Source organism: Plasmodium vinckei (assembly GCF_900681995.1).
Source record: "Plasmodium vinckei vinckei genome assembly, chromosome: PVVCY_09".
NCBI classification, from domain to species: domain Eukaryota; phylum Apicomplexa; class Aconoidasida; order Haemosporida; family Plasmodiidae; genus Plasmodium; species Plasmodium vinckei.
The window spans coordinates 672,594-695,042 of record NC_051301.1 but is presented as its reverse complement, the minus strand read 5'-3'; the positions used below and the strand labels follow the sequence as shown (position 1 = coordinate 695,042).

The following is a 22,449-nucleotide window of genomic DNA, read 5'->3' as shown; positions in this document are numbered from 1 at the left end:
CGATATTTTTAATTTTTGTTTCACCTTTCATTTTTTTAATACTTTTATTATAAATCATTTGTAATAATGTAAAGGTGTGTTATATATTAAGAAATAATTATATAGCCTTAAAAAAACTTATATTTTGCTATTATATTTTTATTTATTTTATTTTTTTTGTATTTATTATAACTTTTAACTGATGAAACATATAATTCAAAGTAAAGAAGCCACACTATTTTTAAGTGAAACATCGATAATAATATAAATATATGTAAAGCCACAATTAGGCTAATGTAACATAATATAAATAACAAAATAGATATGCAATAATAACTATAATTAGATAGTAAAAGGGGGAATTTTTTGGGGACATTTTAAAATTCAAATGAAAGGTGTAAAATATTTTTTTTTAGCAATAATATGTGTGGTATATTTAGCAAAATCGTATGTCATAGATGAAAGTGCCAATGTATTATCTCTCGATAATAATTTAGTGCATGTTAAACTAAAATTGGATGTTAATGGAAAAGATTATAAAGATAATTTTCTTCCAATAAATTTATTAAAAGTATTGAGCTATGTGAAATCTCTTAAAATAAATATAAAAAGAGGGGTTTACAGAAATTATTACAACAACAAATATTTGGACAAATATCCATATGGTTTTACTCTTGAAGTTGAACTAAAAAAGGGAGACAATGATAAAAATAATAAGGAAACGGAAAATAGCGAATTTTCAAAGCATGAAATATTTATTTTACACCAATTATTAAACGAAATATGGTCTATTACTGGTGTATCGACTAATCTTTTGAAAATAAAGGATCTGATAAAAGTTCATAATAAAATTTTTGCATTTCTACCTGATGAAAGTATATGTACTGAATATTTTTCATTTATTAAAAAGTTATACCCATGTAAAGATTTTGGAGGATTATTCAATGCAGTAAGTTCTGCATATTTAATATCTAAGCTTTCTACCAATATAGGATTTGAGTTAAATGATAATGATGAAAATTTTTTATTATTATACATTGATTATATTACACACCATGATCAAAAAAAAGATGTTAGAATTATAGATTTAATAGATTCGAAATATAGTTTAAATAATTGCCCTTTGATAAATAGGAATACACTTATTGTCCAAAAAAAGGATGAAAGTTTTATTTCAACAATTTTCAAAAAGCATGGTACAACAGATATGTTTTATGACAATATAAATTTATATAATATTATGCAAAATCCACAACAAAACATATTAGAAGAATATATAAATGTTAATATAATTAGAGAAGAAGCTAATAGTATGATAACTGCTGACATAAAAAAAAAACAAAGCTCATTATTATATATATTTCAAAATTTAAATGTAAATCAAAATAGTGATTTTCTATTCGTTGATAAATTACCTTATCATTTGACACCTTTGTTACACACAATAATGATTCAAGGGAATGCCCCTAATGATTATGACAAGTCAAATGAAAAATGTAATTTTATTTATTTTGGTGAAACCGCACTTAAAAAATTCAACATTAAATTTAGCAACTTTGATAATATTGAAAATATACCAAAAAGTGGAAGCTTTTATTATATTCATTTTGAACACAATTTACCACCATTGTGTAAAATAACAATAAGGTAATTATTTCCTCTCCGTTTTTATATTCTTTAATATATTTTTATTACCGAACTTATATGAACATGTAATGAATTGTTTTGTCTCCTTAACGATAAAAATGTATTCTTAGATTATGTACTTAAAACATATATAATTTTTTATAAATAAAATACACATATATTTTTTTGCTATATACAATTATTTATACAGATTTGAAGTAGTTAAAATCCGTATTAGATCGTTCGAATTCGAGTTTGATATAGATAGAGGTATTATATTAGGTAGTGGAATATTTATGCAAAAGAGAAACCATAGTTTGCCTGAAAATAATGATTTCATGTATAAATATACTCCATCAATTCTTATAGATATAGTTTTACCAGATACAAGTACGTTTAATTAAGGAAATAAAAAAATACACATAATACGACATCATAGTCCTATAAATATAGGCATGCTTGTTATTTTTAAACACTTTCATATAATTTATTTATATTTATTCACATTTAGGTATGCCCTTTAATGTTATGGCAATCGCAACATGTGTTATTATGTTATTTTTTGGATTCATATTTAAGCTTACTGCAAAAGAAGAAACAAGATATATTTGATTTTTTTTTTTTATAATATGCTCGGCATTTTAATAATTAAAAATAATAAGTAAATTAAAAAAATATTGCATAATCATTATATTTTGATCTTAATATATGTTTTCATTTATTTTTACGTTATTTTTTGATGTAACTCTAATTATACTTTTATATGTATAATTATATAATTGTATTATGCAATATTTTATTTTTATTCTTAAATGTTTTACAATTTATTCCTTTTTTTTAAATTAATATTAAAGGAATTGTATTTTTTTTGTATTTTTACATGAATAAAGTTTTTTTATATGGTAAAATTGAAAAAAAATATAACTTCACCCTTAATCACTTTATTAAAATATATATATACACACTCTCCTAGTGTTTTAAAAATATTTCAACATGAATTTTTAAGTAATTATCGATTTTGAGACAATAATATATTTACTTGGAATATGCACACGTTAACACATTTTGTTTTCGTATAAAAATGGGAAAATAACATCTATAACATATTGTTAGGACAATGATGTTCCCATTAATTATAAAACGATATTCTAAAATTTTAAATTGGAAGCATGATACATATTATGCAAGTTTGATGACCAAATATGTATATTTTGATGACTTTATGAGATTTTGTAATGACAATAAAGGTATTAATAAATATGCGCAAATTTATATAATTCATTGTTCTATATAAATTAATCATAACAATAAGAAGAATATTTTAGTATATCATTCATCTATTTTATGATACAAATGTTTTTATATTTTATTTTCCTTTTTTAAATAATTCAGAAAATTTCAGTAAAAGGGACATTATAGCATCATTAACATATGTTCACCATATGAAAAAGGTGGATTTACTTTCTCCTTCTTTTAATGCTTATAATGATTTCATATTCAGCAACATAAACATATTTCGATCAAACATAAGCACATTAATTCATAGGTGAGTTCTCAAAAACAGTATTGAAAATAATATATATATACCGTGTTTACAAACTTTAGTTCATATATAATAATTGTCTTTTTTATTTCATTTTCCCTCTTATATATAGGTATTCCATTTTGGGACATACAAAATCACTTTTATTTATTTATGAAAATGTATTAAAAAACAACATTTTAAATTATGATAACAAATCAATTAGCTTAATTGCTTGGAGTTATGCAAAAAACAATTTTTATTTATCGGAACTTTTTATAGAAATAAATAAAATATTGCGAGGGTGTATCAAAACAATGACACTCCATGAGTTATCATTAATAGCGTGGGCTTACTCTAAGATAAACAGATTGCCACCTTTAGAAATGATATGCTTAAAAAATAGAATATATCAATTAGTAAATTCTTTAGATGAAGAATTAGATAATTCTGAAAAAAATTGTGAAATAAAAAACAATAATATATATGATATAACAATGAATATAAAGGAAAAGGCTAATGAATGTGACACCAAAAATATTCTCAATGAGTTACAAAATACAGAAAATAGTACTTATAATATTAATGAAGAACTTAACGAAAGTAAAGAATTTAATTCACAAAATCAAATTTTAGAAAATACCGATGAAAATACAAATGATAATAAAATAGATATATATGGCTGCAGAAAAAATTTAGCTCAAGACATTTGCATGATTATGAAATCGTATGCAATTTTAAATAAGTCAGATTCTTTTTTCTTTTTATTCTTGTTTAATTTTATTATAAAAAATATAAAAAATAACAAAATGACAGTGACAGCTCAAGGAATAATAAGTATTTGGGTATGCTTAAGAGAATATGAAATAAAAAATAAAAAAATAATAGATTGTGCATTAGAACTGTCACGATTTTTAAGACTTGACCACACTGTAAATAGTTCTATGATGCATGAAATTGTTACTAGTATACATAAATTAAAAATAAAAGATAGGAGAATTTTATACCATTTGTTTGTTCATTTAAAAAAAAAATGTATAAATATGCATACTCAGCATTTATATGATGTTATAATAAGCTTACATGACATGAAAATTAATGACGATGATTTATGGAAACAATTTGGGGTAGCAATACAAAAAAAGGCAATTGACTTAGAACTAACACAAATAAAGAAATTACAAAATATTTTTACTACCAATGGAAAAAAAAACGATAGAATTTTAGGAGTTCTTGATGCATTTATCCAAATAAAAGAAGACATTAATTCATATGGCCCAATTTAATAAAAGTAACAACGTAAATCCTTCACATACACATTTAGAGAAAATGTGGCATGCAGGCTTTTAGGCCATTTAAATTCCTTTAAAATAACACAATATATATCCTCTTAAGTTTGTTTATATTAAACATGTTTAAATGCAAATTTTTTATATGTGATTCTAAAATAAATCACAATGTGTATAATTTATTTATCTTATATTTTTTTAAATGTTATTATTTTCATCTCTCATAAATTATGTTCTTTATGTTATATTTGTTTATTATTATCATAGTTGATATTTTAATTTTTTTTAATTATTATTTTTGTGTTTTAATTTGTTTAAATGAATTTGACAAGTGTCAAGCCATTTTATATATAAACCTTTTTATAATAATAATAAAATACGGAACTTTTTTTACAAGTTTAAGTTATAAAAATAATATTTTATGTTTTTTAAGCCGAAAATTTAAAATACCTAAGTATATAAAATTTTTTTTTATTTATATTATTTAACACATAAATTCATGCCATATCTGTTGCATTTTCATTAAAGTTCTATTTATAACACCTCAATAAATATTAAAAGTACAGTATGTTTTTTTAATAAGACAAATATTAATAAATTTTAAAATAATAATCAGGTTATTAAGTGTGTAGGTATAAAATAACAATTCAGATTATATACAATAGCAGTAGAAATATGAAAAAATGAAGAAGGGATTTTTACTGAATAAAAATGTGTATGATATTGATGAAAAAGTAACAAAATGTAAAGAAAATAATGGCGATGGAAAATACTGTAAAGATGATTTTGAAATATACATGCACATTGGAAGTGGAAACTTTAGTGACGTTTTCATGGTGAAATTGAAAAATGACCCATCAAAGATATATTCTCTTAAAATATTCAGCAAAGAAAAGGTTAATAGAATGAATAAGGTAAATTCTGTGTTAACGGAAAAACAGGTCATAATGAAATTAAATACCCCAGGGCATTCAAATGTTATTAAGTTAATTAGTACATTTAAAGATAAAGAAAATGTCTATTTATTATATGAATATGCTGATTATGAATTATGGGAGTTTTTAAAAACTCGAAGTATTGGTATTTCTGAAAACATAACATTTAATATAATACTTCAAATGGTTCATGCATTAGCATATATACACAACAAAAATGTGATTCATAGAGATGTAAAATGTGAAAATTTTCTTATAAACAAGGATGGAACAATAAAATTAATTGATTTTGGTACATCTAAAGATTTAGATTACATTCCCATGGAAAACAATGTAAATAAATGCACAATAAAAGGTGATGAGCTAAGTAAGTTTTCATTAAAAAAAAAAAATAACATAAATAAAAACTTGAAAAATGAGTCAGAAGAAAACACTGATATACTAAAGGATGATGAATCTAATAATTGTGTATTAGATAATGATAATAATGAAGAGCTAGATAAAATATCAAATGATGATATTTCAAAAAAATCTGAACTTAAAGAACCTCAATATAATGAAAGCTTTAAATGTGATAATAAAAGTACTACAAAATGTAACAACGATGATTTAAATAATTTATGCGATGCCATGGATTCAATAAACATAAATAAGCGCAGTTACAGAAGAAAAAAAACATTTGATAACTATGTTGGAACTCCAAACTTTATCCCACCAGAAGCCTTAGTCAATAAATGTAGCGGCAAAGTTCGTGATTTTTGGAGCCTTGGGTGTACCATCTATCAATTAGTAACATGCACAATTCCATTTGATGGCTCAACAGAATGGTTCATATATAATAAAATAAAAAAAAGAGAAATAAAATACCCTCCTATAATACCATTGGACCTCGTCGATTTAATAGAAAAATTAATAGTTATTAATCCTGAATCCAGGTTAGGGTTTAAAAATGGCTGTGAAGATATTTTACAACATTCATATTTCCAAAAGCGCATCAATAATTTGGTTAATTTTAAGTTACCAGAAATTTCAGAGGCAGAGAAAATGTATACATACGTAATAAATAAGTATCATAAATATATAAGTGAAAAAAGGGAATTAAGACAAAATGATGACTCAAACGAAGAAAACAATAAAAAAATTGCAGAAATGCAAAAAAGTTTATTAAATCAAATTAAAATATATACAATACCTGACAACGAAGAAAACGAATCATTAATTTTAAAGAATAAAATACACAAAACAATTCACTTCTTTCTTGACGAATTTCATAAACAGGAAAAAAGCGAAATAGAAGAAGCAGATAAATGGCTAAAGAGATATGCCAATCTATAGTATGTATTTCCAAGATATATATATTTTTGTTTTATTTTTTACATTGACATTTTTAGGTTTTAATTTTTACTTTATTTTTTTTCTAAACAATAAAATTTTTAAGTACATATAATTTTTTATATTATAGCTTTAAGGTTTCATTTAAATATAAGGCATTTGGTAACAATAAAATGCCCTAATATTCTAATTCTAAATAATATTTTTTTTCAAAAGCTATCTCACAAAATATAAAGTGCATATTTGAGTAAATTTTTTATGATAACATGTTTTTTTGTAGAATAAACTAATTCTATTATGTTAAACTGTTTATGTATGAAAAAAGTGTTTAAAATGTATTTGAAACTTAATACTTACATATTTTTTTAACTTTATAATTTATGTAAAAATATATTTGTTGCTAAAGACAAAGCAGATTAACATAAATATGTCATATTTGGGGTCTTCGATTGAAATACATGATAATGTGAATATAGATAACTGCAATAACTATATAAATTTACAAATGAAAATAATAATTGTAAGTAATTATATTAGATAATTGAATGTCTAAATTTATATAGGGGTATACTTTTGCGTGTTTATAAAGTAAAACCTTTTTCTTATCTTTATATATATAAATGTAAAATAAATTAAAAAATTGTTATGTAAATTTATGTTTACGTTTCATCTTATATTACGTTAAGTTCTTCCTATGATAATAGTCATGTATTGAAAAAATATGCCATTTGGGAATAAAAAATTTAATAAGATTGAATATTTACATTATTAACACCATCGCAAAATAGTATTCTATGATGCGTCTTATAATGTAACAATAAACATGTAAGAAAAATGTTATAATGATGACAATGAAATATATTTTAATAAGTTTTCTATGATACTTCAATAAAAGATGTATTTGATGGATTAATGTAGCTAAACATAGTTTAATCCATTTACAATGAAAAGCTAAACAATTTATAGTTTCTAGTAAATTGTTAGTTCAGAGTGTGGACTATGAAATAATTTAACATTTCCAAATGATTATTTTAAAGGACAATATATTAGTCAATTATTATATATAAGGAATTATGAAAATAGACATAATTATTATGCATATAAACTATTTTTTATGATTCAACAATTGGGGATTTTTTGAATATAGATAATAAAATGTTAATAATTATTACATTTTGTTTATGTTAAAACTGTATCATATATTAATTGTGTTAATTATGAAAAATCAAAAAGTAAAATTTTCGTACATAGACGGTTTTATATAATTATGGAACTTTATATTATATATTTATATGATATTTTATGTTAAAATATATGAATTGTTTGTCTTCAAAAATAAATAAAGTATAAAAGACATTTGAATTACAATTTTATAAAAATTAGACTAAAATTATAATAATTAATGTAAACTTTTATAACAAAAAGACAATGAATAAATATAAGTGTTATAAAAATTAAAAGATATATTTAATAATTAAAAATATAAAAAATATATTATTATAATTAAAATATTATTTTATAGTTTATTAATTTAATTATAATAAATATATATAAATAATTAATTATTAATATTTAAATTTATTAATTTAATTAAATATATTATATATTAAAAATATAAATATATTATTTTATATTATTAATTTAATTAATATTATAAATATATTATTTATTATACAAATGATTTAAATAATAAAAATATAAAACACTATAAATATTATATATTAATTCATTAATAAATAATTTTTTAATTAAATATTAATTATATATTATAATTAATTATTTATTTTAATGTTTTATTATTATTTAAATTAAATTAATTTAATTATTTATTATAATAATTAATTTATTTATATTAAATATATATTTTATTTAATTAATATTATTAAATTATAAATTATTTTAATTATATTTATAATATTTAATTTGATATATATATTATATAATTAATAATAAATAAAATTTAATTAATTATTTTAATTATAATAATTTAAATAATAAATAATATAATTAATATTATTTAATTAATTAATAAATATTTTAATAAAATAAATAATTAATATATTAAATGTTATATTATTTTAATTATTTTACACATATTATTTAAATAATGTGTATTATAATATTTATTAATTAATTAAATAATATTAATTATATATAATAATATTTTAAATCATTTATAAATATATAATTTAACAATTTTATTTATATAAATACATTAATTAATTGAATATATATATTTATAATAATTAAAAATATAATTTAATTAAATATTTAAATATTATTTTTAATTATAATTACTATTTTATATAATATTAATTAATAAATTAATAATTAAATTTTATTATATATTTAATTTTAATTTATTTAATAAAATTAATTATATTAGACATAAATTAAATAACATAATTATTTTATTAATTATAATATTAATATTTTAAATATATTTTTAATATTACAATATTATTATATATTTTTTAATTTAATTATTTATATTTAAGAAATATAAAGTTCTGTAATATTATTTTATTATATTATCTTTTAAATATTAAAAAATATCAGCTATATAAATACGTAAAATATAATAAATAATATATGCTATATAAATTATTTTTATTTGAAATTTTATAATACTCCTAGTCTTATAACTTAGTAACGTTAATTTTGGAGAACCTGTTTCTATTATTTATATTAATATTTTTTCAGCAACTTATACTTTCAATTGCATTACACTGTATAATATTACATCTATTTATTAATCATAGATACTTGATGCTTTTGAATGGATTTACGATAAACTTACCATAAAATAAAATTAGTGTTATTTCTTTCGATATGCAATATGCTTTAAGTATGTATACACACACTTAACATTTCAATAAAACAAGACATTGTTTATTCGCTTAATCAATTATTTTAACTACAAAGAAAGTAACACATTATTGATCTTTTGTTCATTGTAAATATTTTACAGTTTTATTAATACAAAAAGTACATTATATTTGAACTTAAAATAATATGATTATATATTTAAAAGAGAAACTTATGTAAACCAATGCTAAACAGATATGCATATATGTTTTTAGTTTAACGCTCATTTAGGAATCATAAAAAAAATTCATTACTTTCTGAATTCTATAAAGTTTACTTTATAATAAAAACTAATGACGTTAAATGTAATTCCTAAAATACAGATTATGCGAAGAATTGTAAAAAGTAAAACAATTTAATAACATTTTTTAAAAAGACAATAAATCATCTTCTTTACTTATCCTATAAAACACCATCTTATCCAATTTTATGTTTTAAGTTTCAAATTATCATAAAGGTTCATTAAAATGCTATGAATAAAGCAGCTCCCCCTTTATATTTTAATAAATAAATTGCATTAACCATGAAACAAAAATACGATGATTTTACTAAATCATACATTTTGTTATTTTCAAATGAATTGTGTAATCCTTAGTTCCTGGAATACACAAATGTAATTTGTGAATTTCACAATATCCAAAGAAATTTTAATGAGAAATATTTTATAGTTCTAAAATTGCAATGTTGAATACACACTAGACAATATTAATAATACCATATGTAAACAAAAAAAACGAGATATATAAAAAAATCAAAATAATAGCAAGGATACCAATTCTGTTTAATAATTTCTTAGTTTAAAAATTCATCTTTTGTAATTTTTTCGGAATAGTCAATATATTGATTATGTTTTTGAATGTCTATATGTATAATTATTCCTTGAAACGAACATTATTATGTTTTTACTCATTCTTTGAAAAAAATTTAATTATATAATTATGTTGCAATACCTTTAACATTATTATATACAAATATCTTAACATTATAAATGCTTTTTTATTAATGAATTTGTTCAATTATTACCCTCTGAAATAATGCATATGAGCTTTATATTATTTTGACACTATTTTCTTAAATTGTTGTAAGCGTCTCAAGATTTCATCCAACATTTGAATTAATTATTTATAAAGCATACATATATACCTTTTAGTTATGTGATATTAACACCTTTTAATACATAGTAGCATATACTTTTGAAAAATTATAATATTAAAAATATGATTTCAAGGAAAAAGATCATCCAGACAATTAAGTACAAAATAGTGGAAATTGAAAAATATATATGTTGTATAGAAAAATAAATAATTTTAGGGAATTTTATATTTAGCTTTTTTATGTATAATTTTTAATATTCCCAATAATTATTATAGTTACACACATTTTTAAAATATATTAAATTTATGCTTATTATTTTTATAGACATTTCAATATGCATGTACGGTTCATAACAAATTTATATTTTTTTATTAAAACAACCTAATAACAACGGTATGCCACCATGTGTGTAATATGAAATATAATTTATTGTGGAAATACTTATAAAGAAATAGCTTTTTTTTATAATTTAATTATATTATGTATAAAAATTGTAAAATTATGGCTATTTTTTTTTTTTAATATTAATTATTCATTAAAAACATTAAAAAAACATTAACGTTCATGTATTTTTTTTTTGTCTATTACAATTTTAATAAAATAAACATTTTTCAATTTTTGTTTTGTCATTTTAATTTTCTGATTTTTGTGGATTTTATTACCTGTATAAGCCCTTTTGAAACTATTTCAATAAACAGTAGGTACTTATTTTTTTACTTTTATATATACAACATATTTTAATTATGTCAATATTAATGTTGTTTTCTGGTGTATATATATGAATTTGTTTATATCGTAAAAACTAGCAATATAGACTTCATATTATTTTTTTAAGACAAGTTGACAAATTTTCATGAGCGCAAATAAACAAATAGAAGGGTTAAAATGTATTTTAACATTTTTATTTTTCTCATAATTTTAGTTTATGAAAATCAATCAAGTTGTCAGAATCCAATATACAACAGTAAAAATAATTATGGATTAAGTAATGAACAATTTAGAGCAATACTATTTGGTCTTAACTATGATTCGCCAAATAAAAATAGCATAGACAGAGAAAATGTGGAAAATCATTCTTTATTTTTCCGTAACTTTGTCGATGATGATATCCAAATAAACAAACAAGATGAAAAAACACAATCACAAATTGAAATTATGAATAATGAAAAAATAAACAACTCTGGTACTATACACGATAATAAAAATGCTAATAACTATTCTGCAATCAATGGAAATGAAAAATCAAACGATGAACTATTACAAAAGACATTGAGAAAAAATAAATTTAGCGAAAAGGATAATTCATATAATAATATTCAAGACCAGCAAAATATAACTTTTAATAATTCTAATACTTTTCATAATAAAAATAATGTAGTAGATCGCCAAGGAAATGATAGTGGAATAAATGAAAATATATCTTATAATAATAATAGCAGTACCGTAAACATGAATCGACCATCTCACAACATTTCGTATAACAATAATGATAATGAATATCATACAAACGAAAACTTAATTAAGAATAATCTTGATAAACAATACAGTAGGAATACAAATAGTGAAAACATTTTTAATAATAATTCAACTAATATCAATAAAAATGACAATTCAGTATTTAATGAACCTACGAGTGCAGGTATTTATATGCGAACAAAAAAGGACACTAATGATTTTAAACAACCGGAAACACTTCAAAAAAATAATAATATTAAAAATATTAAAGGAGATGCAAACCCATTAAAAGACAAAAAAATAAATATAAATGAAAATAAAGCACAAGGAAATATTAACCAAAATACCCCATTAAATAAACCCATAAATTATATGATAAATGGAATGAATAACCCTAACATTCAAGAACAACGTCAAGATAAAGGCGTATTACATAATAATGGAAACAATAAAAATGTGCAAATGGGCCATAATGATGAACCACAAATATTATCAAATGAGGAAAAAAAACAAAATACAAAATATATAAGTATAAATCCTAGAACAATAAAAAATAAAGAAGAAAATGTAAATTATTCCGAAAAAAAAATTATATCAGATAGTCCGAATTCGGGAAATAGCATTTTGAAGAAGATCCAACCAGTGAAATATAATGAAAATATCAATAAAAAATTAAATGATGCATCTAAAGGAAATGAAAAATTCCAAAAGACAAACAAAACTGATGAAAACATATTTTCTGAGAATATCACTTTAAAAAATAAAATTAATGATACAAATTATTATAAATATTTTAAATTAAAAGAAAATGGGTTTAGAGGATTGGGAATAATAAATAAATATTCATCAAAAGGGGGGTTTTCAATATCAGTTGATTGTGGAGGATATAATGATTTAGATGACATTCCAGGAATTTCTAATTTATTACAACGAGCTATTTTTTATAAATCTAAAAAAAGGGATACGACGCTATTAAGTGAATTAGGAGTAAATTCACCAAAATACAATAGTCATATTAATGAATCTTTTACTAACTTTTATGCAAGCGGTAATTCTGAAGACATTTACAATTTATTAAATTTATTTGTCCAAAATTTATTTTATCCAATATTTAATGAAGAATTCATAGAAAACGAAGTTAATGAAATTAGTAATAAATATATTTCTATGGAAAATAATCCTGAAACTTGCTTAAAAATTACTAGCCAGTATCTTACACATTTTAAATATTCAAATTTGTTCATTTATGGGAATTACATTACCTTATGTGAAAATATTTTAAAAAAAAGAATAGATATAAAGGAAAAATTGTATGAATTTCACCGAAAATGTTATCAACCTAAAAATATGTCAATTAGTATACTATTAGGGAAAAAATCAAACTCATCAGATCATTACAACATTAATGATATTATAGATATGGTTGATAAACTTTTTGGAAAAATAACAAATTATAATTACAACGAAAAGGAAACCATTAAAAAACAAAATAACATGAAATTGAAAGAAAATTCACCTAATAGACAACTGAACAATCATAATGATGAGCAAATTAATTTAAATAATGAAATAAATACTAAGAATGATATGTCTATTCCGTTTACAAATAAATTAAATTATGCTCTCGATTTAAACCAAAAAAGCCAGTATATTGAAATTTTAAAAAAACAGGGATGGGAAGATCAGATTTTTTTATATTGGAGCTCTAAAATTAATATTTATATATATAAAAGAATTGAAGAATTTAAAGTCATGGGTTTTTTTCATGAACTTTTTTCGAACTTCGGAAAGGATGGATTATATTATAAAATATCTGTGGAAAACAAATATGCATATGATTTTCAGATTATAAATATATGCAATAAATATTATTTGAATTATGGGATATTAATAAAATTAACAAAGAAAGGGAAGAGTAATTTATCTCATTTAATATATATATTCCAAACATTTATCAATGAAATAAGTAAATTATTTGATCATGATAGTTTAAATAAAGGTGTAAACAAATATATTTTTGATTATTATAGAGAAAATACTTTACCCACTAATATTAATTTTAGAAAAGATGATATAAATATATGTCTAAATGATTTAATGAGTTATTCTAACAGATTACTTATTTACTTAGAGAATCCATTTGAATTTTTAAAAATTAACAATTTAGTAACAAATATGAATAAAAATGACTTTCGAAATGAGATAAAAATTACCAGCTTAATAGGTTCTCTTTTCAGAAATGAAAATATGCATATTATAAATGTTGTAGATATATTCACTATAACAAATCAAATAAAAATCCCCAATACTTTTATCGAGTATTCTATAGGGGATAATCCATATATTATTGATGAAGAAAAAGTTGCAAATAATATAAATTTTACACTTCCAGAATTTAAAATTTGTCCTTTTAGTAATTTTAAGAAAAATGATATTTTAAGTGAAAATTCATTCTTCTGTATTTCCTATAATAGTGAAGAAAATTTTAATTATTCAAAAAATAATAAACAATCATTTGTATCAGATGACAATGAATATGTTAAATCGAATATATTATATAACATACCTTGCTTGATTAAATCTTCTTATGGATATAATATATTTTTTAAAAAAGGTTTAACAGATACTTCAAGAGTAAATGCAGATTTCATTTTTTTTTTTCCTTCAAAAAATTTTACCTTTTATGAAGCAATTTATACTCGTATACACATTATAATACTGAAAAAAAAAATAAAGCAAATTTTGTCTGATTACACTAATTGCTCAGTAAATGTGAATATTAAGGATAATGTTGAATCGTATATATTACACATAGATAGCAATAGCTATTATTTCGTGGATATGTTAAATAAAATAGAGGATATTTTATCAATAAAAGAAGTTCCTACCAATGATGAATTTAATGACGCTTATGACGAATTAAATTTATATGTAAAAAGAAAAGACAGCGTTGTTGTGGGAGATTCTTTAAATATTATATATTCCTTATTTAATAAATATATCCCAACAAATAAAGAAATTTATAATATTTTAAATGCATATTTTTTTTACCCTTTATATAATTCGTATATAAAATATATAAATAATTTTTTTCACAAAAATTATATTAATATATTTATATATGGAAATTTGTCGATAGTAAATACAATAAATATTAAAAATGAATCTAACTATGGCCCTAATACAGAATATAATAGTACTAACAATGTTATTAATAATAATAACCGGATGAATGATAATACTTATGGTTATGCAAACAACACACATACAATGTATAATAAACACACTTTAGGAAAAAATGACAACGTGTTAGACGACAAAGAAGATTCTATTGAAATACCTCAAAATGGAATAGGAATAAAATACATTACTGATTTATGTGAGTCATTTATAAGAAACGTGACAAATAATGTTATAAAAAAAAGCGAATCTACATACTATGCAACCAAATTAATTAATAATGAAGACATAGAAATAGACGTACAAATTCTAGATAAAAATGTTGGTAACAATTCAATAACAGTATCATATATTATAGAATCTGAAACAATATTAAGCGATATGCTAATTAATATTATTGTTGATTTAATTTCATTAGATTTTATTAAATTTGCTAAAATAAAGTATAATGATGGTTATGCCGTTGATGTAAAAACATTTTCCACAAAATATGGATTTGGAGGAATAATTTTTGTTATTCAAAGTTTTGATAATGATGTTGAAAAACTAGAAGAAGATATATGTGGATTTGTTAAACACTTAACTTTTCAATTGATGAATATTGATATATACGATTTAGTAAAAAAGCTACAATATATGAAAAAGCAATACATATTAAATAATACTATATTTACCTATAAACAAGAATATTCAACTATACTTGATGAGATAATTAATGGAAATGAATGTTTTGATAAAAAATACAAAATTGTAAAAATATTTGATGAATTAATTAACTGTCCCAAAATCATTTTAAATAAAGCAAATTACATTTTACAAAATGCCAAGAAATTGATTTTTAAGGAATATAAAACAACTAACACACCAAATAACGTAAATGAGCAAATGAATTATATTCATTCCAATAAAAAATGTAATTATTCTCATAATAAAAATGATATAATGTCTAATATAGAATTGTCAAATACCTTGAATTTTACTAAAACAACCAAATTAAATAACACAATTCCCGATTATAATGTATTTAGAATGAATAATGTGCATAAAAAGGGAAATCATATCATAGATGTATCAAATTTCCTTGAAGTAAAAAGGAAAGGATTTGTTCAATATGTTATTGATTATTTTAAGAATCCTTATAAATTGGGTTTGAATCATAATAATTATTTAGATTATAAAAGTTGTGATAATGAAATGTATAAAGACAATTTTCAAGTATTTCACAATTTTACAAATGATATAGATAAAATAAGAGAATATTTTCGTGCAAAATTTTCGAATGATCAAGAAACTAAAGAAAAGTGTTCGATAAATTATGAAGACATAAAGAAACATTGTTATGATCTAAATACTGAGGCATATGATTAAGACAGTATTTAAAAAAATTATATAATGTTTTTTAGTTTGTATTCGATATATACAAAAAAAATTACAAAATTGAAATAAAATAAGTTTAATATAAAAATAAAAAAATTAAAATATATTTAATATGGAAAAATATTTAACTATGTTTGTGCATTTTTTAATTATTCCCACGTTTTCATGTATATTTACACAGATGCATATATATTAAAAATAAATTCATGACTATACATTTATATAGGAAAGTTGCATATAATTAAATTTTATTTTCAAGTAACAATTTAGTATATTTTTCAAATTCATAATCAATTTTAACCACCTCCTTTGTAATATTGTTTATATGGTATATTTCATCAGCTACATGTTTGATCAAGTATGTATCGTGACTTATAAGAACAATAGCACCTTTATACAAACTTAATGCTACAATTAGGGCTTGTACGGATTCAATATCAAGATGATTTGACGGTTCATCTAAAATCAATACATTTGGATTTTTATAAGCTAAAATAGCTAATGCCAATTTACTTTTTTGTCCTCCAGATAAAACATAAATGGGTTCATATAATATATTTGTTGGTATATTAAATTTATTAAAATATTTGATAGCTTCATCTTCTTTTATATTTTTATGGGAATAGTTATATTGTAATTGTTGAATAGAATTAAAAACAGGATTTAAACTATCAACATGATATTGGGAATAGTATCCTATATTCGCTTTATTACTAACATATAGCTCTCCTTCATAAACATCTATCAAATTTAAAATAATTTTAATTAATGTTGTTTTACCACTACCATTAACACCACATATTGCAATTCTAGAGTCCATATCTACTTCAAAAGTTGCATTTTTAAATAAAAATTCATGTTTAAATTGATAATCTCCAGTTATATTATTAGTTAAAGTATCCTTTTTAGTTTCTTCAGCATTTTCCAATTCTGTTGGTTTTGCATTTGAATCTTCAAAATCGTCTGCTATTATAATATTTGTATTTTTTTTTATTTGTAAATTTTTAAACATTTCGTTTTTAAAAGAAACATCTTTTAATCTAATAAGTACACTAGATACATAAAATGGTTCTAAAAAAGAAAACTTAAATGGTGTTTCATCTTTTTCTAAATTTATAACTGGTAGTTTATTTAAAAGTTTTATTCTGCTTTGAACCAATGTTGCTCTTTTAGAATTATATCTAAATCGATCTATAAATTTTTGGACATGCTTTTTCTTTAGTTCAATTGAATCATGCTCTCTTTGTTGTTGCAACAAATGCTCTATTCTTGTTTTTTCAAATTGATCATAATTTCCTGAGTAATATGTTAGTTGCTTTTGATGAAAATGAATAATATCTGTACAAACTTCGTTTAAAAAATTTCTATCATGTGAAACTATAATACATGTTTTATTTAGTTTTTGAATATAATCTATCAAGAATTGTATAGTATATATATCTAAATGGTTTGTTGGTTCATCTAATAATATTATATCATTATTACTAAATAAAATACGACTTAAACATAATCTCATTCTCATTCCTCCACTTAGAGAGTTTACTTTTTTTTTTTGAAGATTGGAATCAAAGCCAAGACCACATAAAATTTTACTAGCCTCTTTTTCTGCTTCTAAATAGTTAATACTATTTAATTTTTCATAAATATTTATTATTTTTTCATCTGTATTATCCTTTAAATTATCAGATTTTGTATCATTTTGTTTTTTTGCTAATTCAAGTTCCTCAAGTTCTTTTAATAAATTATGTCGTACTTTATCAACCATTAAAACACATTCTAAAACTGTTACATCTTCAAGAAATAAATCTTGTTCAATACATGCTATACTAATATCTTCTTTGATATTTTCAATTTCATGTCTTGCTAATCTTGCTAATAATGTACTTTTTCCAATTCCATTTTTACCTATAAGTCCATATTTATTCATTACATTTATTTTTAATGTCGTATCGTTTAATAAGTTCCTTTGTCCAATACTTAAACTAAAGTTTTCAATTCTGATATCATTCATTTTTTCAATTTTCATTTTACCTTTGCTAGAGTCACTACAATGTAATAAATTGTGTACTCGCACAGGTGATGGAATTTTTATTTTATTTTTTACCCATTCTTTAAATAAACTTAACTGCTTTTCTTTTTGTTTTTGCTTCTCTTTATTAATTTTTATACTTTCACTTATTGGAATACTAGTATTATAATTAATTTGTTTTTCTTGGATTCCTAAAAATGGATCATAATAACCTATGACATCATTTTTATCCCAATATTCTTTTAGATTAAGAGATTTGGTTAATTTTTCATTGTTATTATCATTTATATTTTCATTAGTTACATTAGTTACATCATGTATATGTTTTTTATAAATTTCTGCAATCACATTTTTTTTTAATTTTTTATCAGAAAATGGACAAATTAAATCATAAAAATAATCTACACCATTTTTCACAATTTTTTTCTTTTCATCATTTATTCTTTCCTTTAAATAGTTTTCTGTTTCTTCATCAAGTTTAATAATTTTAAACAAGTCTTCTAAAAGTTCTTTCATATTTCCCCATATATCTATGTGTGACTATAAATCTTTATATATATCGATTTTTGTGAAAATATTATTTCAATGATTATATTTTAGTATATTTATCATATATGTAACACAGAGATAAAATCCTGATACAATAGTGTGTTTGCTAACTGTATTGTTAAATTTCGTTTTAAAGATAAAAAATATATGACCTTATATATTACCATTATTATATTATCCTCCCTCTTTTATATAAGTATTGTAAAAAAAAGAGGAAAATAAAATATTAAATGTTTTAAGCTATGTGAAAAACCAAAATATTTTCATTTAAAGGTTATACATAAAAATATATTTAATAACTTATGCAATAATAGAAATGCATTATCCGTTATAATTTTTAAATTATGTTATTTTATGAAAGCACGTTACGTTAAAAAAAATGATTAACTATACATTATTATATCTACTATTTTTACTTATATTTTCAAAAATTTAGAACGGTTTTCCTATAAAATTATTTTTATGTGTTAACATTTTTAAAATATTTCCCATTCCCCATACTTCAAAAATGTAGCACAAAACATTTAATATAAAATAAAATTATTTTTTTAATTTAAAAACATACATTTTCTCACAATTCATATGTTATATACAGCAGCCACTTTATCACTATATGTTTATAGCTAGTTCAAATATACTTATACATAGGTTAATATATTTTTTTTGTTTGACTTTTATTATATTTAGGATGCTACTACACACTTTAATATACACTATACAACATGAATATATTAACTTTTCTATAAGTTAATTTTTATTTCTCTTTCTCTGAAAATGAACGTATTGTTTCTTACTATATTTTCATATTAATTTTTTTTAGCATAATTGAAAAATATAAAAGACATTATTTACTTCGAAAAATTTGCAACACATTATTAAAAAATAATATCTTATAATATTTTATGGGTTCACATTTCATGCCCCATATATATGAATTATATATTATAAAATTTAGTGGAGATATAATTTTTACTCATTAATAATATAATTGGAGTAGTAGAGATATAAAGTGGTGTTGTATATGCTTACTAATCCGAATAATAAATTTCAATTATTTATAATTGTAATGCAAACAGTAATAAAAGTTTTAAACATCATTTTAATTATCAATGCTGCTAATAACACACATTGGTAACACATTTTTTTAGATTATTTTTCGAACAGCTTAATACAAAACATATTTAAAGGTTAGGTATATATACATTGTTCTAATAATGATTATTTTATTTTCAAAACTTTTTTTATAAAAAAGTAAATATAATGTTCGCCCACTATGTTTCATGAATATTATTATTTTCTACAACCATGTTTATAGTATACATTGAAAAGGAAGAAATGCTTACCAAATTAAAACTTAATAAAAAATGTTTATAAGTGTGAAAAAGAAATGTAAATATTTACATTTTTTATTCAAAGAAAAACATCATTTTTAATTTCACTATTAAAATGAAATGATCCACATAAAATTAAAAATCATGAATTGTTTTTATGTTGCTCCTTCGTTCATGGCCTAATATAATAATATTATTTGCACTTTAGAATTTCACATATATAATGAATAGAAATATATATATGGTTACAAACCAATATAATAGTTAAAATATCATATACAACTATATTGCCAATAGTTATATATATTAGCACAATTTGAATGAAATATATATATATTATGATTCGAACATGAAGTAATAGCTATATATTGCCACTCCTATTTGTACACCTATGCATGCATCCTATGGTTTTTTAATATATAAAAAAAATGATTGTTACGCCAGTAACAAATAATTCATAAAAATAATACACAAAAATAATACACAAAAATAATGCCAACTTTATTTTTTCATGTGAAGAATGGCTAAATAACTTGAAAAAAAAATTTTGTTGTATCCCAAAATTTTTATCCGTGGTTAGTTATATTAGCAAGCACATTTTTTATATATACAAACCATGTGTTGTTATAATAAATTCGAAAAAAAAAAAATTTATAAAAAATTGAGCCGTTTAAGCTATTCATTTATAAACAATTATAACCTAAAACCACAAGTATAAAGTTAATATAAGGTATAATTATATAGGCGGATTTTATTTATGGATGCACATAACAAGTGGTATATATTATAATGCACATAAATAGCGCTATATTATTTTCTAAATTTTTATAACTTAAAATAGTTAGCGATATTTAAAATATATACATTTATTTTATTGGATAAATTTATAGTATAGATTATTATATTTTCTTATAGAAAAAAATAATAATAATTTATATTTTTAATCTTTTATAAATTTTAATTTTTATTGTAAACTTTCATTACTCAATTTTTTGTATGAAAATAATATTTATATTTTTTTAGGATATATGTTTTTATTAAAATATTATTAATTCAATAATAATTATAAATTAATTTTAATCCAAATATAATCCAATATAAACATATAATTTAAAAAGTTTTCTCAAAGGATATATTTTTATCTTAATTTTAAACTTTTCGTGAAAATGAAGATCAACGTAGTTTCAGCTATTTTTATTATTTTTTCTCTTTGCCTTTTTAACAATGCTTACGGAAAAGCTAGTTCCAAAAATGTTATTAAAAGTAAGTTTATTTAAAATAATATACATATGCATGCTTATACTTTTGAGTTACACATAATGCATAATAGCAAAGTTACGTAAAGTATTTCAAAAAACAAAGAGAGATTATTATTGCACACTCCTATTAGCCTCTTCATTTAACCATTACACATATATAAGCCACTAAATATATTTATGTATTTACTTTTTAATAATTTTTTAGAATCAGCAGAACCTATAATTGACGTACAAGAATTAATTAGTGATATGGTTAAGAAAGAAGAAGACATTGTTCAATTGACAAAAAATAAAAAATCTTTAAGAAGAATCAATATAGCTCTTGCCACAGCATTAAGTGTTGTATCAGCATTATTAGTTGGAAGTACTGGATTAGTTATGTACAATTCTGGCAAGGGAAGACGCCCATTCCAACTTGGAGGATCCAAAGATGCATCTGAAGATGCTGCTTCATCAGAAAATGATCAATCTACTACAAACCCACTCGCATCTCTTAGAGCACCAGTAAACATTGAAGCTGCAGGTAAAAACATCATGGATGCCCTCAAAAAATCATCACTCGATGGTAACACTCTTTCAGCAACTAATGTTTAAGAATGAAGTGATTATATTCTAGTACCATC

General features: G+C 21.2%; 6 protein-coding genes across 6 annotated transcripts; 5 read left to right on the top strand and 1 right to left on the bottom strand.

Annotated features, from left to right (window-relative positions):
* Positions 1-367: 367 nt before the first annotated feature.
* Positions 368-2,217, top strand: PVVCY_0902010 (GPI transamidase component GPI16, putative; the record flags this gene model as incomplete). Its single annotated transcript, XM_008626541.1, has 3 exons — positions 368-1,626; positions 1,817-1,995; positions 2,117-2,217. The coding sequence occupies 3 exons, from the start codon at positions 368-370 to the stop codon at positions 2,215-2,217; spliced, it is 1,539 nt and encodes a 512-aa protein (XP_008624763.1).
* Positions 2,218-2,722: 505 nt separating this feature from the next.
* Positions 2,723-4,413, top strand: PVVCY_0902000 (conserved Plasmodium protein, unknown function; the record flags this gene model as incomplete). Its single annotated transcript, XM_008626540.1, has 3 exons — positions 2,723-2,852; positions 2,998-3,151; positions 3,261-4,413. 3 exons carry the CDS (start codon positions 2,723-2,725, stop codon positions 4,411-4,413), a joined length of 1,437 nt encoding a protein of 478 aa, XP_008624762.1.
* A 686-nt stretch (positions 4,414-5,099) lies between these two features.
* Positions 5,100-6,686, top strand: PVVCY_0901990 (serine/threonine protein kinase, putative; the record flags this gene model as incomplete). Its single annotated transcript, XM_008626539.1, has 1 exon — positions 5,100-6,686. One exon carries the CDS (start codon positions 5,100-5,102, stop codon positions 6,684-6,686), a length of 1,587 nt encoding a protein of 528 aa, XP_008624761.1.
* A 4,845-nt stretch (positions 6,687-11,531) lies between these two features.
* Positions 11,532-16,649, top strand: PVVCY_0901980 (petidase, M16 family, putative; the record flags this gene model as incomplete). Its single annotated transcript, XM_008626538.1, has 1 exon — positions 11,532-16,649. One exon carries the CDS (start codon positions 11,532-11,534, stop codon positions 16,647-16,649), a length of 5,118 nt encoding a protein of 1,705 aa, XP_008624760.1.
* A 250-nt stretch (positions 16,650-16,899) lies between these two features.
* Positions 16,900-19,203, bottom strand: PVVCY_0901970 (protein GCN20, putative ABC transporter F family member 2, putative; the record flags this gene model as incomplete). The annotated part of the gene is made up of 1 exon (XM_008626537.1): positions 16,900-19,203. The coding sequence occupies one exon, from the start codon at positions 19,201-19,203 to the stop codon at positions 16,900-16,902; it is 2,304 nt and encodes a 767-aa protein (XP_008624759.1).
* A 2,530-nt stretch (positions 19,204-21,733) lies between these two features.
* Positions 21,734-22,420, top strand: PVVCY_0901960 (circumsporozoite-related antigen exported protein 1, putative; the record flags this gene model as incomplete). Its single annotated transcript, XM_008626536.1, has 2 exons — positions 21,734-21,830; positions 22,032-22,420. 2 exons carry the CDS (start codon positions 21,734-21,736, stop codon positions 22,418-22,420), a joined length of 486 nt encoding a protein of 161 aa, XP_008624758.1.
* Between the last annotated feature and the right edge of the window lie 29 nt (positions 22,421-22,449).